Raw genomic sequence first — 14202 nt, 5'->3', positions numbered from 1 at the left:
CACCCACGGCAATTTGAAGTACTGGATATATGCATCACAATTCATTGGCTATATCGGGGTATCTAACGACATACTAGGCACAGTCGTTGCAAAATACTGCAGATAGATCAAACGGGACAACCAGGCCCCTCTGGGCAATTTCTTTACTAAAAGCCAACCAACAAAACCGTTGTCGACTCAGCATCATCCGTACAAGTTGGAATGTCATTATGTGACGCTATTGCGGCAACATCATCGTCAATCCAAAGGCCCATCCCAACAACGCAATAAGGATGGGACCACATACTCCAGTATCTTACCCTGTTGTCGAAGAGCCAAAGAGAGCGTCATTCCTTCTCAAACTACTTAGTCTCCAGCACGCTCGCCCCTGGCAGACCCCGGAACGGACACGGCCGAGGCAGCAGCGGCAGCAGAAGCCCTGCCACTGCCACCAGGCTTGTGTCTGGCCCTGAGCATAGGCTGGTAGACGTCGTTGAAATTCATGGCCAGGCCTAGGAAGCGCGTCTCATGCTCCGAGGTGTATGCTAGGTCGCCCAGCAGCCTCTGAACACGCTTCCGGAAGTCGGCGCCTAGAACGCGCAGACGCTCCTGCAAGGCAGGGAACTCGGAGGTAGCGGCAGAGGCAAATCCCAGTGGGTTATTGCTGCTGGCCGCGGTGCCACCCATCTCGGTGTCCTCATGAGCGGCAGCGGCTGTGATGGCATCGTTCTGCCGCGAGGTGAAGTCAGACACGGCCCAGGAGTACAGGCCGTCGACGCTGTCGCGATAAGATAGGATGTTGCGCAAGATGTCGGCGATCTGGTTCATGGGTACAGAGCGCTCCTCGTCCGCCGCGCCTGCGTCAGCGGGGGCATTCGTTGTAGCCTTGCGCTTGGCGCCGAGAAGGCCCTTTTGCGTGATAGTGTCCAGGTAGGTGGTGTGGGCGTCGATTAGATCGTCGAGCGTGGCATCCTCTTTTTTCAGTGCCTTCTGGAGCTGGCCCCAGGAGGCTTCGATAACCTCAAACAGGATGTAGTACTGCAGCTGGCCAGTCCAATGGACCATTTCGGCCAGGGTTCCGCGCGTGGTCCGCCACGTCTGGGCGACGGTCGAATCCTTAGTTTGCAGCACACCGCGTGAGCCTGTGGTGCTCTTCCGCCATACCGAGTGTAGAGCAAATTCGACGCGCTTGACGCGCCAGAGGAAGTTGAACATTTTCAGGTATTGCCTACCGTGCCACTCTGTCAGGATGCAGTCAACCGGAGCGTCGATCTTGTACTCCAGTGTGAACAAATCCCAGCCAATGTCGCCTTGCGAAAGCTGTAGCATGCGAGCGTCCAGGCGCCGCAGCACTTCTGGGCTTGCATATTGCGCATTGGAGCCCCGAATGGCCTCTTCCAGCTTAGCCGTAAGAGTGTGACGGTACTGGGCGCCGGCAGGGCGGTCGAGGTTTGGCGCAAGGGATTCCATGAGCAAGGCAATAAAGTCACCCTGGCCGAGAAGAATGTAGTCTTTCATGGCCTGGAGGTGTTCAAACAGGTGAAATTTGGTAGTCATGAGGTGCATCAACCGTTTCATTGTCGTCTTGTAAGCTTCATCAATCCAGGCCTCCAAGGTAGCTGTGTCGCCATACCGCAACTCCTTTGAAGCCGCTTTGCTATACTCCTCTACCCATTGCGAGTCGCCGCAGCTATGGCGGATGAAATTGAGCGACTTGCCAATGAGAAACACTTTTTGTGCAAAGTCAGCGCTGATGATGCCGGGGACCATCGACTCGTCAACCTCATACTTGTCATTCCATAATGAGCTGAGTCCTTTGACCTTGGCCTCCTTGTGCTTCTCAGCCATAGGATCTTGTTCTCGTACAAAGAACTCAAGGTACGGGTCTGAGAGCTCGCCATCGTATATCCAATGTCGTAGCATATCGTAAAAGGGGCGGGTTACATGTGTAAGTAGCCGCTCTGCAAAAGCCCCAACAGTTGGATCGCCATGCGACGTCAAAAACCCGTGGATGAGCGATATGAGACGTCCGCCATGGTGTTTGCGCGACTCTTCAGCAATCAGTGAGAGTAGCCGTAAGCCCATGGTGGCCTCCCGTGTCCAAACCACTAGCCTCTTCAAAGTGACGCCGGCCTTACCGATGCCATGTCGAGGTGCTGTTTCGTCCAGTGCGGCCAAAGCACGTCGTATCTGGGCCTCGAGTGTTGCCACCAGACCAAGATACGAACGCAACTCACCCGTCATCGCGGCTCGTAGGCTTTGACCGAGCAGTCCGTTTGCGGGCGACTTGACGAAGGAGTCGAGCCGGCGGTACAGGAGAGAGGGTTCCGCTAACTGATGCAGCAGTGATATTATGGGTGCGGGTAACGTAGGTGGCAGTTTCAGGCTTGATTTGGATGAAAATGGTAGCGTGGTTGAGGATAGTCCTTGTAGTGTAAAGGGTAGATCTCGCAGTAGCACAGGTTCTGATGGATTAAGCTCCAACGAGTTCTCCGCCAGTAGGGTGGACTTCAGGGAAAGGTCTCTCGCGGGCTTTGGGTCCACGTCCATGTCCTCCCCAGCAGCTGTTGCAGCAATAGCTCTAGCTTCTTCAGCAGGGCCCCTTCTGGCCTTGTCCGGTGGAAACCTTTTGAGGCCTGCAGGTTGGAAGGCATCGTTAAGCTCCTCCTCCGATCCTCGAGACAAGGAGACAGAAGCAGACGAGCTGGAGGTCTGGGCCGTCTCGGGCGGCCTACGAGCCCCATCCTTTTCTCTTGGTAGAAGCGCTGACCTCCGCTGCAGAGAGCTGAGTGGAAGAGGTTCGCTGGGATCCGGCGAATCGGAAAGCTGGTAAAGGAGGTGCAATATAGCCCACTTCTTGTCCAGGACAGGCAGCGAAAGCAGGCGGGTATACAGATTTGCAAAGCGCAGGGCTTGTGTGGGGTTAGTCTGTACCAGCTTACGCTTGATCAAATCCGAGGCATGATTGACATCAGATGAGATAGGAGGTGAGGTCTGGCTATGGTGGAGGAAGAGAGCTAGCTATTAGCATAATGCTTTGGGTAATACACAAGTTACGGTTGGATTGGTAGTTTACTTTCAGAGAATCAAAGAAGGAGAAAAAAATAGCGTACTTATTGAGAATACTGTTGACTAGTTGAAAGCAGTGTTCGTGCCGCTCCTGCGTTCGTTCGCTGTTGCTAGGATCGGCGGGGACGAGGTGGGCTATCAGGCCCTCGACGGCGTTGGTGATGCGTTGTTGCGACATTGTTGTCGCATGCTGCCCCCAATCGGGGTCCAATAACTCCGGGCAGTACTAAGAATCACAGTTGTGTGACTTCTTATTACATTCACCAGTATATCGGAAAACGGGCTGTGTAGACTCTTAGGTTGAAGCAGTGGTCTTCTATGAAGTCAATCGTGATACCAACCGCATGTCACCGTTTGGGCGGGGGAAACCAAAGTCTGACACGCCTCTGACGCGCCCAAGGCGGCCTTACTCGATAGCTTCTCCAATATTGAGGGTTCGGGTTTTGGTAATATCGGCTCCACTATTTGGGATAACCCCCGGACCATCCATCCCTCCACAATGGTAATCACAGCAGCCAGGCCGCCCAAAGTGCTTCTCCGCAAATTTACCCGACAGGCAATTGGATCGCTGGATGCGTTGACATCAAGCCAGCATTTGCCATGCTAGATGCTCGCCACGAACTGCGCCATCGCATCTTACGGCCACAACAAGCTAAAATCATCAATTAAACATCAGAATCGTAATCGCGTACTCCACAGCTACATCCCGATGCCATAAAATTACCGATTCTGCCATTGCGCTGGGCCACGAGACGTAGAGCGACGCTGTTGGCCACAGCCGGCGTCGCGTTCATCCCAAACCTCGCCCCCGATTCGATTACACTATGAACCCCGCCGAGCTCAGCCGGCCTGCAGTCGGCCTCACCACCCCGGTACTCTCTCATAAATCCATCACTGTTGGCGCTTCATCGTTGCAGAAGACGCCAAAAGTTAGCAATGCAGTCCCCGCCCGGATAGACCTCGAGCCCGTGTACGCGGCCCTCAAGGCTGCGATCGGGAGTGAGCTATGGCCGGTGTACAAGGAGACGACATCACAGTTCTTGGTTGGTACGTCTGTGGCTTCAAGATTACTTGCTATACTGGCAATGCATCGTCCATCCGCCCCTGCCTTCTATTACTAACCGCTTTCATCTTGCGCCTCATCAGGCCGACTTACACAAGCTGAATTCTCCGAGCGCGTTGATCCCATTCTTCTCTCTTCCAATGGCGAAAAAGAGCACCTTCACAACCAGCTTATTGCCGCCATATATGGAAATGTCACGCGCGAGATGCCTGACCAGGGGCTTGCCCCATGGGTCAGCGCCAATGACAAACCCTCGGCCACGGCCGGGAGCAAGCCTGTAACCGGAGATGCTACGGAGCGGAGGGTGAAGGGCGAGGTCATGCAGCTGCCGGCCAGAGATCGGAGGCGCATCAAAGATCTTGCTACAAACGAGGTGGGTTGCAGCTTGCTCAGTAGCTGGCAGGTTTCGTCGGACTCAACTAACCTGCGATCCGTATCTAGATTGTGGACCCGCACGAAGCCCTCGCCGGTGTATTCTCCGAGCATCACAGGGCAAAAGCCCCGAGAACACAGGAGGTGCCCCAAAGTGCTGCTGGTGGCTTAAATCGCATGAGTAAGTTTATCTGTTACCAGTACTCCAAGACGCGCTCTTCCTTTCCTAATACTTTGAATATCTCTTCCAGATTGGGACCTCGAGATTCGAAAACGATATGCACAGCCACTCGCAGTCGAGTCCGGCGAGTTCCCAGACACCAGTAATGTCGAGGCACGCATGCTGCCCTTCTGCTATGAGTCTGGATTGGTATCCGGGCATGCTCCTGAGGCAGCAGGGTTTGTCGCGGTGGCTGCTGAGGTTTTTATAAAAGAAGTATTGTCGGCGATCCTCTGTCGCACAAGAAGCAATGGGCCCGGCGAGTTGGGTGGTGGATCCAGCAATATAACGGAAGGAACAACATGGATACAAACACACAAGTATCGCAAGCAGCTGGCTAGGGAGGAGGAATCAGCGAGGCGTGGCGAGCTCTCAAGGGATAAGAGCGGTTTACTACCCGTCGAGGCGCGATCCGCCAGTGAACAGGGGCCAGTTGGGATGGCTGACCTGCAACTCGCTTTGGACATGGGCGAGTGCGGTATGGCGAATTTCCCGTTAGTCAGTCAGACGATCAACTACAGCTACCGGGAAGGAGAGCTGGAGGCTTGGGAGGACTACACGTGGATAGGTGGGGAGCCACCAAAGGACAGGGATGGTGACACACGCATGACGGACGCTTCCGCCAAGGCCAAGAGTCTAAAGACGGTCATTGGACTACCGAATGGAGTACTTCACGAAGATGCGATGGATGTCGACAATTCAGATGACGATATCTGGTGGGAGGGTGCCGATTTTGACGACAGCGGCACGTTTGACAATGTTCTCGACGCCTGTTTGACTGCATAAGCCATTCTATCTGCTGGACGGCCAGTTTGACGCCGCCACGTGGTTTCACATTCGATGGCACAAGATGCAGAAAACAAATGGGAGGGCGGTTTTTATCCAGTTCAACCTCTCACGTGCCAGTGCTACCTCAACAGCCATCTTCAACCCTCCTTCTATGGAGTTCATCACACGCTCAAACCATGGATTAGGCCATTTATTTTTGACATCATCTTGCATTGCTACATGGCGTTTGGAGCAAGACAGGGAGACTGGGCTGGATGGCTCATATTGGCTTATTTTTGTTTTAGGCCGTTCTGCTCCTATATGGATGGGGCCTGGGCCAAGGTCATATCACTATCTATTCTTTTTTGGTTTGGTTTGGTTTTTCTTATATGTTTCTTATTGTACAAAGCGTTAACATTCGACATCAAGGCCCCAGCGAACTGTTTGGGTGTCTTGGATGGGGAAAGCCGCTTATGGTTGAGCGGCCAGAGGGCTGCTGGTCTTGGCACGATACGGGTTCGCTTGTGTATTCGATACCCTGCTATTAAAGCAGTCTTATTGTACTTATAAAAACAACGATACCCAGGGACGAGAACTTAACAGTACGTACGCGACAAATGAAATACATTTTTTCCCAATTGTTATTAGTTCGAGCAAATGACCGCCACACGTTGAATAACAAAGTTGCAAACATTTGCGAATAACCATGTTCAAGCGTATAAGCTCCCATCTACTACTATAAGTCGCGCGCGCGTGGCCCCACTTTACGTCAATTAATAATGGGTCTTGATCGCGAGTTCGCGTCTAAACTACGCGTCAAGGTCTCTTAAAGAGCTTCCCTTTTCGCCCCCACACCCTGTGTCGTTCCCCCATCAACAACAATCTCATTACCACTCGCCCATACAAGATACACAGTACTGTATATCTCCTTTGATACCCGGGATGAGTTTGTAATGAAATCAAGTGTTCTCAATTTATTTTTCATAATCTACTCTGCCTTCGTCATGAATTCCCAAACTTTATCCTCACCAGCGTCTTCCCCAAACGCGTCAAAACCTTTGACAAACCTAATATCTCCCAAGTCAAACCTACGGAGGTTACTTGCAGGAATTGACGAAAGTTCAGATGAAGAGGACATCAGAACACCAGGAACGCCCAGCCTTGCAAAAACAACAAGAGAGGAAACACCTCAGCTTAGCCATAACGATGAGGATGAGAGCGAAGACGACGATGCCATTCTACGACCCCGAGGACGACTTGCTTCTCGAATGCAAGCAGATGCTAGCAATCAAGTGCAATTAGAGTCCGAGCCTACAGAAGGAGCAAGAAATCGTGTGAGGAGACTTTTAGGACTGAAACCCCAAGAAGAAACCACACAAACTACTGCCGTCGGTGCCAAGAAGGCCCCTGTAGCCCAATCTGTCGAGGCTGAAGATGCTGAGGATGAGGATGAGGATGAGGATGACATCAGAACGCGACACACCAGACGCCCAAATGCGCCCCGGAGAGCAAGTCGGACATCCACACCTGCTAGGGACTCTTCCCCTGATCTCTTCGTTACGCCCTCGAAGGAGCTCGCGCGCCCACTCGATGCAGGTGATATATCCGACGGAAATGCAAACCTGCCAGAAGATCCCAACACAAGCAAGCGTATGAAGAACCGCTTGTTGGACCTACAACAAAAGCGTATCGCTCGAGAAAAAGCAGAGCAAGAGAAGAACAATAAGGACCAGGGACTAGACGAGGATGAGGCAGCCGGTGGCATAAGCGGCGAGGAGTCCGGCAATATCACCGATGACGACGGCGGCCGGAGGCTTACTCAAGAGGCTGCAAGCCGCCCATCGGCTCGCAAGGCAAGCAAGAAGGCTCTCGAAGACATGCACCGTGAAACGCAGCGTCTTAGCCGTAGCTTGCAGCTTGCGCATGAGGCCAAGACCAAAAAGAAAATTACCAAGGCCTCGCTCTTCGAACGTTTTAACTTCAAACCTGCTAATGAAGCTTCAAAATCGACCCAACCCGCAGAAGAACAGCCTGCTGCGGCTCCTGTCGCCAGTTCTAGCAGGGCCGCGACCCCTGCATCTGTGCACAACACAGACGCCGAGATGAGCGAATCGCCCACACCCCCAACCTCGCCACCTGTAGCCGACAAGCCAGATGGCGATGGCCCGTCAGAATCCCTTGGCACCGGCCATGCGATGGATACTGACCAGAATTCGAAGGCTGGCGATGATGAAGACTTGCAAGAGCCTAGTACGCTGGTTGCCGGAGCGACCGAGGAACGAGCAGTAAAAAAGCTGGACAAGGGCAAGGGCAAAGCAATGACCGTGGACTTGGACCCTGTGAGAGACGAGGTCAAGCCAAAGCGTCAGTTTAGGGTCACATTGCCTAATACAGTCTCGGTTGATTTGGGCGAGAACGAGGACGATCTCATGATTGTGAATCCGAAGAAGAGCAAGCTAGACGCCATATTCGACAATGCACCTGCCCAACGAAAGCAGTGCGACGGGGCAATGCAAGCTTTGCGTGTTCTCGCCCAACTTGGTGGCTCTCCGGGCAAGGATCAGTCTAGGAGACGAGGCAAATTTGGGTCGGCCAAACAGCCCACCATGACAGCTGGACAGCTACAGCTCACCTTGCACCAGCGGGCGCGAGAACAGGCTCGTATTGAGCGTGAACGTCGTTTCGAGGCTCTCCGGGCCAAGGGCGTCCACATCCAGACAGAGGAGGAACGCGAAAGAGAGATGCAGGATGTGGAGGATATTATGGCTGCTGCCAGGAGAGAGGCAGAGGAGATCATGCTACGGGAGAAGGAGGAGAGCAAGGCGGAGAGAAAACGATCCGGCGAGGTCGATCCTCTCGCCTGGGACGACAGTGATGAGGAAGGTGACTACATCGAGGCGCCGGAAGAACAAGATTCAGAGGTTGAGCTGTCCGGCTCTGAAGAAGAGGACGCCGATATGGAGTCTAGTGCAGAGGACGAGACAGAAGCTGTCACCGAAGACCTAGTGGATGACCAGCCCGAGTCTGATGTTGACAGTTATTCGGACGTGGCGCCGCAGAAGTCGCGCCGCGCTAAGAAACATACGACCGTTATCTCAGATGACGACGAGGAAGACGATCTCCCCGTACAGAAGTCGACTAGCCCGAACCACAAGCCCCGCGCCGTCGAAGCTACGCCTAAATCCAAGTCCACCGTGTTCAGATCTCCGTCCACCAGAGCCGTTGAGTCGCCATTGCCTCCTCAATCAGTCCTGCGTTCAGCTACCAAGACTTTCATTCCCGGTCTCCCGGTCAAGGCTGGCGAGGCTGCTGGACTCGGGCTTACTCAGATTTTTGCTGGCACAATGGATGACAGTCAGGTTGACCCTTTTGCGCCCACTCTCGTCTCCCAGCCACGGCCTACATTCGATGCAATGGCACAAACCTCGTTCCCACAGGCCTCGATCGCCGAACAGCCCGAGAGCTCCATCATGGACACTCAGCGGGCACCGCAGCAAGCCGAGGACACCCAAGACACCGGTGTGAACTTCAATTTTGATACGCAGTCTCAAGTTCATGGACTTGGTAGCCTGATGCGAGACGATGTCTTCACTCAGGCGTCTCAGTTCCCAGAAGCTACGCAAGACGGTGGTTTCCAGGGTCGCACACCCTTGAAGGAAAGGTTCATTGACCTCCCACAATCGACAGTGGATACAGTGGCCGTGAATGATACCCAGTCACGAGAACCGTCGGCCATTCCTGAGTCACCTGTAATGCGCAGGGGTAAACTTCGTCGCAAGGTCGTGGCCATCGACGAGGATGAAGATGATGCAGCGCAGCCCAGAGACGAAAACGATGAGCAGATGGTGCATGCTGAGGACGACCTGATTCCTGGCACTCAGGAGGCGGCCAATGCCTTCAGCGTACTCAGCAAGGCAGCCGTCCGGAAGGAAAAGCAGGAAGCTTTCGACCGAAAGAAGAGCAAAGCTAAAGAGATGTTCCAGGAGCAGGCTGAGGAGTCTGAAGACGAGTATGCCGGCCTCGGTGGCGCCGAGGGCGAGGACAGCGACGACGATGGTGAAGATGTCAAAGACATGATAGACGACCAAACCAAGGCCAGCGAGGCAGAGAAGGCCAAGATCGCTGCCATCTATGCGTAAGTTTGCGAATGAAACCCACCGACAAACAAGCAAGCCTCCGTGCCCTTCTTTTGCTAACCATGATTGTTCGTTGAACAGTGATCGCGAGCGTGCGGACGATGAGAAGCAAGTAGAGAAGCTCTTCCGGGATATCACCTCGGGGATGCTCCGACGAAAGCGGGGTGCTGACTACGGCGACCTCTCGGATGAGGACGACGGTGGCGAGGCTCGCCGTCGTATGAAGCGTCGGCAGTTTGCCAAGATGCAAAAGGCACTGTTCGCTGATGAGCGCGTGTCCAAGGTGGCAGAGAATCCGCGTACATCGGCGTTTATGCGGACAATTGAGGATCGCAGTGATGATGAGGATATGCTGGATATTTTGGCACCATCCGAGTCTCAGCAAGACGACGCCATTCCTGACAGCCAACCGTCAGTAACGGAAGGTGCTGCGCCTGCTGTGACCGGCAGGCTTCGTGGGCCTCAGCGTCGTAGAAAGGACCTCCAAAAGCCATCCAACCTGGGTGAGGTCCGTGAATCGCTCTCAGACCTCCTCGAGGAGCACAACTCAATGTCCTCTGTTGTCCCAGCCACGGAGGAGGATTCGGAAAGCGACGATGCTGACGCCGAAGAAGACGAGGCACCGCGACGACCTCGTAGCTCAGGCGTCAACAGCAACAAAGAGAATCGTAACCCCCGCCGTATGGCTGCAGAGGTTTCCGTGGTCGACCGCATCAGTCTCAAACGATCCGGCTCATCTGTATCTTCTGCCGACAACGGAAGCCGCAGTGCCCGCATCGCGTTCGTGGCGGGCTCGAGCTCGGGGTCTTTCAAGGTCCCGGCGCTGCTGCGACGCGCGACGACCAACTCCTCGATGGCGGCCAGCGGCAACGGCGTCTCATCCAGCACCGGGACCGCCATCTCGGCCTCCACAGCTAGCGCAGCAGCGACCATAGGTGGTGACGAAGCCAAGGTCAAGAAGAACGCCAGCAAGCGATCCGGAATCAACTATTTTGCGCGCGAGAACGAGCGTCTCGCTGCGCTGGCGGAGAAGGAGAGGAGGCGAGAGCAGAGAAAGTTCAAGGGTGCTGAGGACAGGAGCAAGGTTGTTGGTGGACTGTTTGGTGCAGGAAAGTTTGAGTAGTTTCTGGCATTGCAACGCGCATGACATAAAATTTCGTTTGTATTTTCACAGGATGGCGTTCTGGCGGACTTGCGTCTAGGGATGGGAGTTTATTTACTTGGGAGTTCAGGCAGGCTGTGAACTGGCTATTGTTTGGGGCCCAAAGAACGTTGGCTGTGTTTGGTCTAATGAGGGAATTGGATGGTAGAAGCTTGGGCGTTGGTGGTACTCTTATGTCGGTACTCTTATGTCTGTTTTCCAGAATATGATTATTTCAAGACGATTTCAACTGATAAACTTGTATCTTTTGCGCCGTCTGATTCGTGACGAAGGCCTGACTCGATGGGTAGAAGGAAAGGTTGCAAATAAGTGTGAGCCTGCGACTATAATAGTCGACAGGGAGCCTTCGATTGATGTGGGTGCGGTTGGGTTTGGATTTCAGGGGTATCAGCAGCAATCAGCAAGCGGGGTGCAAACCCTGAAATCTTGTCTGATATAATGCCAGGTTACTCTGGGCAATAATAATAATAATAAAAACCCCAAGAATAACAGGTTAGAATCGCAGCGTCGGTCACTTAATTGACAATTTTTCGGCGATCCGATTCTCCCTTCTCCCCTAGAGTCTAAACTTGCATTCGGCCACAAGAAAACCCGCGCCAGAGAAGAAAACACAAAACGTCATTCATGGCGGGACTGATGACGACCCAGCGGGGTCTTTTGCTCTCGCTGCTCGTCCTCGGTCTGGCCGTCTATTACCGGCAGCGATGGCAGACGGCAGAATTTACGGCATCCTCCGGAGGAGCAGAGACAAAGACTTACTGCTACAGCGGGGGCGTCAGGACGGGGCTCGAACACCCTGCGAGGGCCGAGTGCTTCTCCGTTGGCGACGGTCGGGTCACGGAGCTGTACGCCGACGCCGCCGGGGTCCCCGGCGCCGAGATGCGGCCAGGACATGCTATGCCGGGCCTGTGGGATGGCCACGGGCACCTGCTGCAGTACGGCGAGTTCCTGCACTCGGTAGACCTCTTTGGAGCCGCGTCCTTTGACGAGGTCAACCGCAGGATTGTGAACTACCTCGAGGCAAACCCGGGGGTCGGCTCACGGGACTTGTGGATCAGGGGAGTTGGGTGGGATCAGATGGCTCTGGGGGGCATGCCTAGTGCTGTAAGGGTGCCACCACTTTTGGGGTTGTTTCTGACGATTCGATGATGCCTTTTCTTGTTTGTTTCTATTCTTTCGCAGTGCTGATAAGTGACAAAACGCTCAAAAAAGGACATGCTGGCCCGGGAAGAGCGGCTCAAGGGCCTCTACATCATGGTAGACCGGGTAGACGTCCACTGCACATGGGTGTCTCAGTCGGTGCTCGACCTGATGCCCGCCGACCTCCCGCACGAGGTGCCCGGCGGCGAGATTATCCGCGACCCCGGCATGGGCGTTTTTTGCGACAACGCTATGGACATCGTCACGGCGCTGTGGCCACACCCGGACCGCCGGACGAAGCAGGAGTTTGTGCGGTCGGCCATGAAGGCCCTTCATAAGGTGGGGCTGGTGGGCATGCACGACGCCGGGGCGACGCCGACGGACCTGGCCATGATGCAAGCCATGGCCGCAGCGGGCTCGGACGGCGGCTTTACGCTGCGGGTGTACGCAATGCTCGAGTGCGAGGAGCGCAACACGGTCTGCCTGGCCAAGGCGGCCGCCGTCAGGCAGGAGGACGACGACATGCTTACGATACGCAGCGTCAAGCTGTTTGGCGATGGAGCGCTGGGCAGCTGGGGCTCTGCCATGTTAGAGCCCTACAGCGACCGGCTGGACGACGGGGCGTCGGGGTCACTGCTCGTCAACGCCTCTACGTTGACGCGGGTCGCGCGCGAGTGGGCGGCCGGAGGCTGGCAGGTCAACATTCACGCGATAGGAGACCTAGCGAACCGCGTAGCCATCGACGCTATGGAGACCGTGCTGCGCGACGGCCTGGGCGACGCCGGTGCCGACGCCGACACTGACGCCCTCCGCAGGTTGCAGGAGGAGCGACACCGGATGCGGATCGAGCACGCACAGATTGTGCACCCAGACGACCAGAAGCGCATGTTTGCGCTCGGCATCTTACCTTCCATCCAGCCTACGCACGCCACGTCGGACATGAGCTACGCGGAGCTGCGGCTCGGCCCAGAAAGGACGCGGACCGAGGCCTACCGGATGAAGACGTTTCTACCCCTGAACCCCGTGCTGGGGAGCGACTTCCCCGTCGAACCGCCGAATCCGTTCCAGGGCATCTACGCCGCCGTCGCGCGAAAGAACCCGCACACCGGAAAGGGTGCCGATGGGATCACGGATCACGGGTGGCACTTGGAGGAGGCCCTTACCATTGAGGAGGCGTTGGCTGGGTTCACCAAGGGTCCTGCCTACGGCGCTTTCATGGAGGGCAAGGCGGGCGTCATTCAAAAGGGCTCTTTTGCCGACTGGGTCGTGATTGATCAGCCCCTTGAATCACTGGAACCAGTGGTTAATCTTGAGGACAGGCTGCGCAACTTCGCCGTCGAGGAGACGTGGGTGGCGGGTAGGATGGTATACTCGAAACAGGAAGCATCAACAGGAACGTTTGTGGGTGTGAAGTGAGTCAACCACCTCTCAGGGGCTTCAGAGGTTGGTACGTATACCTTGTCATAGATAGGGCTGTCCTGATAGACAGGATACGAACACCGAATTCATGTTGCTGGTATACCCATATGTTGGTCTATCTAGGCAGACCTCTGGCCAGAACGACGCTCTTGGTTCCTCTGAGAGGTTGTTGTTCCGTTTCTCGTCATTCCTGGCATCGGCTTCTCCGCGGAACAATTATTGGTGCTGTCACATCGGACGTTCATTCTCGGGGCCTGGATATAGAAGTCGCGCTAATTCTCACGCCAGGCCACCTCGGCACAGTCGCATGCCACGAGCCGGCTATCCTAGATAGGCAGGATTCATGGCCATGAACACCGTCTTGGCAGGCTGGGCCTCGCGCTTAACACGGTCACCATCGGCGTCTTTACCCATCTATAGCAGAAAAAGTTCAGCTCGGCCGAGCGCTTGTCGTCCAGCCTCAACCCGGCTGCCACGTTGACTCGAATCCTTCGGAAGGGTTTACTACATCAAGCTAATGTCGTCTGAATTCCCTTCAGCCGGTTAATACCTCTTCCTCGAAGCCGGGCCAAGGTAACAATAGGATTGTTTTTGTTAGGGCAGATATTGGCTGCCAAGCCGCATATCCCAATATCTTTTTTTGACTTTAATCAAGCTTCTGCCCTATTAACATGGACCGCGGTTTGGCGATCAACACAAAATGGGAGTCTACAGTCCCCCTTTATCTCCTTTTACTTTTTGATTCTTTGCGGACAGCGTGGAACTAGTGTCGTCCCATCTGCGAAATTATCGCGTGCGACGTCCAGACGACTCATGGTAGGGGTCAGCGGGTTGCCCATTCCGTCGCGTAGTCATCCCCTGGCCAGCGGATCGT

The 14202-nt window shown here is 54.8% G+C and overlaps 4 protein-coding genes across 4 annotated transcripts; 3 read left to right on the top strand and 1 right to left on the bottom strand.

The window, feature by feature from the left end:
• Window positions 1-3: 3 nt before the first annotated feature.
• MGG_01815 (spindle pole body component alp6) lies at window positions 4-3426 on the bottom strand. The gene is made up of 2 exons (XM_003714779.1): window positions 3093-3426; window positions 4-2977 (listed from the first exon to the last, which is right to left on the bottom strand). Exons 1-2 carry the CDS (start codon window positions 3224-3226, stop codon window positions 346-348), a joined length of 2766 nt encoding a protein of 921 aa, XP_003714827.1. The 5' UTR covers window positions 3227-3426; the 3' UTR covers window positions 4-345.
• Window positions 3427-3575: 149 nt separating this feature from the next.
• Window positions 3576-6106, top strand: MGG_01814 (uncharacterized protein). The gene is made up of 4 exons (XM_003714778.1): window positions 3576-4095; window positions 4195-4484; window positions 4553-4664; window positions 4735-6106. The coding sequence occupies exons 1-4, from the start codon at window positions 3873-3875 to the stop codon at window positions 5487-5489; spliced, it is 1380 nt and encodes a 459-aa protein (XP_003714826.1). The 5' UTR covers window positions 3576-3872; the 3' UTR covers window positions 5490-6106.
• Window positions 6107-6335: 229 nt separating this feature from the next.
• On the top strand, window positions 6336-11005 carry MGG_01813 (uncharacterized protein). The gene is made up of 2 exons (XM_003714777.1): window positions 6336-9606; window positions 9689-11005. The coding sequence occupies exons 1-2, from the start codon at window positions 6425-6427 to the stop codon at window positions 10728-10730; spliced, it is 4224 nt and encodes a 1407-aa protein (XP_003714825.1). The 5' UTR covers window positions 6336-6424; the 3' UTR covers window positions 10731-11005.
• Window positions 11006-11160: 155 nt separating this feature from the next.
• On the top strand, window positions 11161-14063 carry MGG_01812 (amidohydrolase). Its single transcript, XM_003714776.1, has 2 exons — window positions 11161-11873; window positions 11982-14063. Exons 1-2 carry the CDS (start codon window positions 11394-11396, stop codon window positions 13323-13325), a joined length of 1824 nt encoding a protein of 607 aa, XP_003714824.1. The 5' UTR covers window positions 11161-11393; the 3' UTR covers window positions 13326-14063.
• The last annotated feature ends 139 nt before the right edge of the window (window positions 14064-14202 follow it).

This window comes from Pyricularia oryzae, chromosome 2 (assembly GCF_000002495.2).
Source record: "Pyricularia oryzae 70-15 chromosome 2, whole genome shotgun sequence".
Taxonomy (NCBI): Eukaryota; Fungi; Ascomycota; class Sordariomycetes; order Magnaporthales; family Pyriculariaceae; genus Pyricularia; species Pyricularia oryzae.
Note: the sequence above shows the minus strand (reverse complement) of the source record. Positions and strands in the feature narration are given on the sequence as shown.

Bases quoted from the DNA above. Each gene is read 5' to 3' on its own strand.
- MGG_01813 (XM_003714777.1), top strand. From the start codon at position 6,425: ATGAAATCAAGTGTTCTCAATTTATTTTTCATAATCTACTCTGCCTTC. The intron at 9,607-9,688 runs GTAAGTTTGCGA...TTCGTTGAACAG, and splicing joins AAGATCGCTGCCATCTATGC to TGATCGCGAGCGTGCGGACG.
- MGG_01815 (XM_003714779.1), bottom strand. From the start codon at position 3,226: ATGTCGCAACAACGCATCACCAACGCCGTCGAGGGCCTGATAGCCCAC. The intron at 2,978-3,092 runs GTACGCTATTTT...CCTCCACCATAG, and splicing joins GTCAACAGTATTCTCAATAA to CCAGACCTCACCTCCTATCT.
- MGG_01814 (XM_003714778.1), top strand. From the start codon at position 3,873: ATGAACCCCGCCGAGCTCAGCCGGCCTGCAGTCGGCCTCACCACCCCG. The intron at 4,096-4,194 runs GTACGTCTGTGG...GCGCCTCATCAG, and splicing joins GACATCACAGTTCTTGGTTG to GCCGACTTACACAAGCTGAA. The intron at 4,665-4,734 runs GTAAGTTTATCT...TATCTCTTCCAG, and splicing joins TGGTGGCTTAAATCGCATGA to ATTGGGACCTCGAGATTCGA.
- MGG_01812 (XM_003714776.1), top strand. From the start codon at position 11,394: ATGGCGGGACTGATGACGACCCAGCGGGGTCTTTTGCTCTCGCTGCTC. The intron at 11,874-11,981 runs GTAAGGGTGCCA...CGCTCAAAAAAG, and splicing joins TGGGGGGCATGCCTAGTGCT to GACATGCTGGCCCGGGAAGA.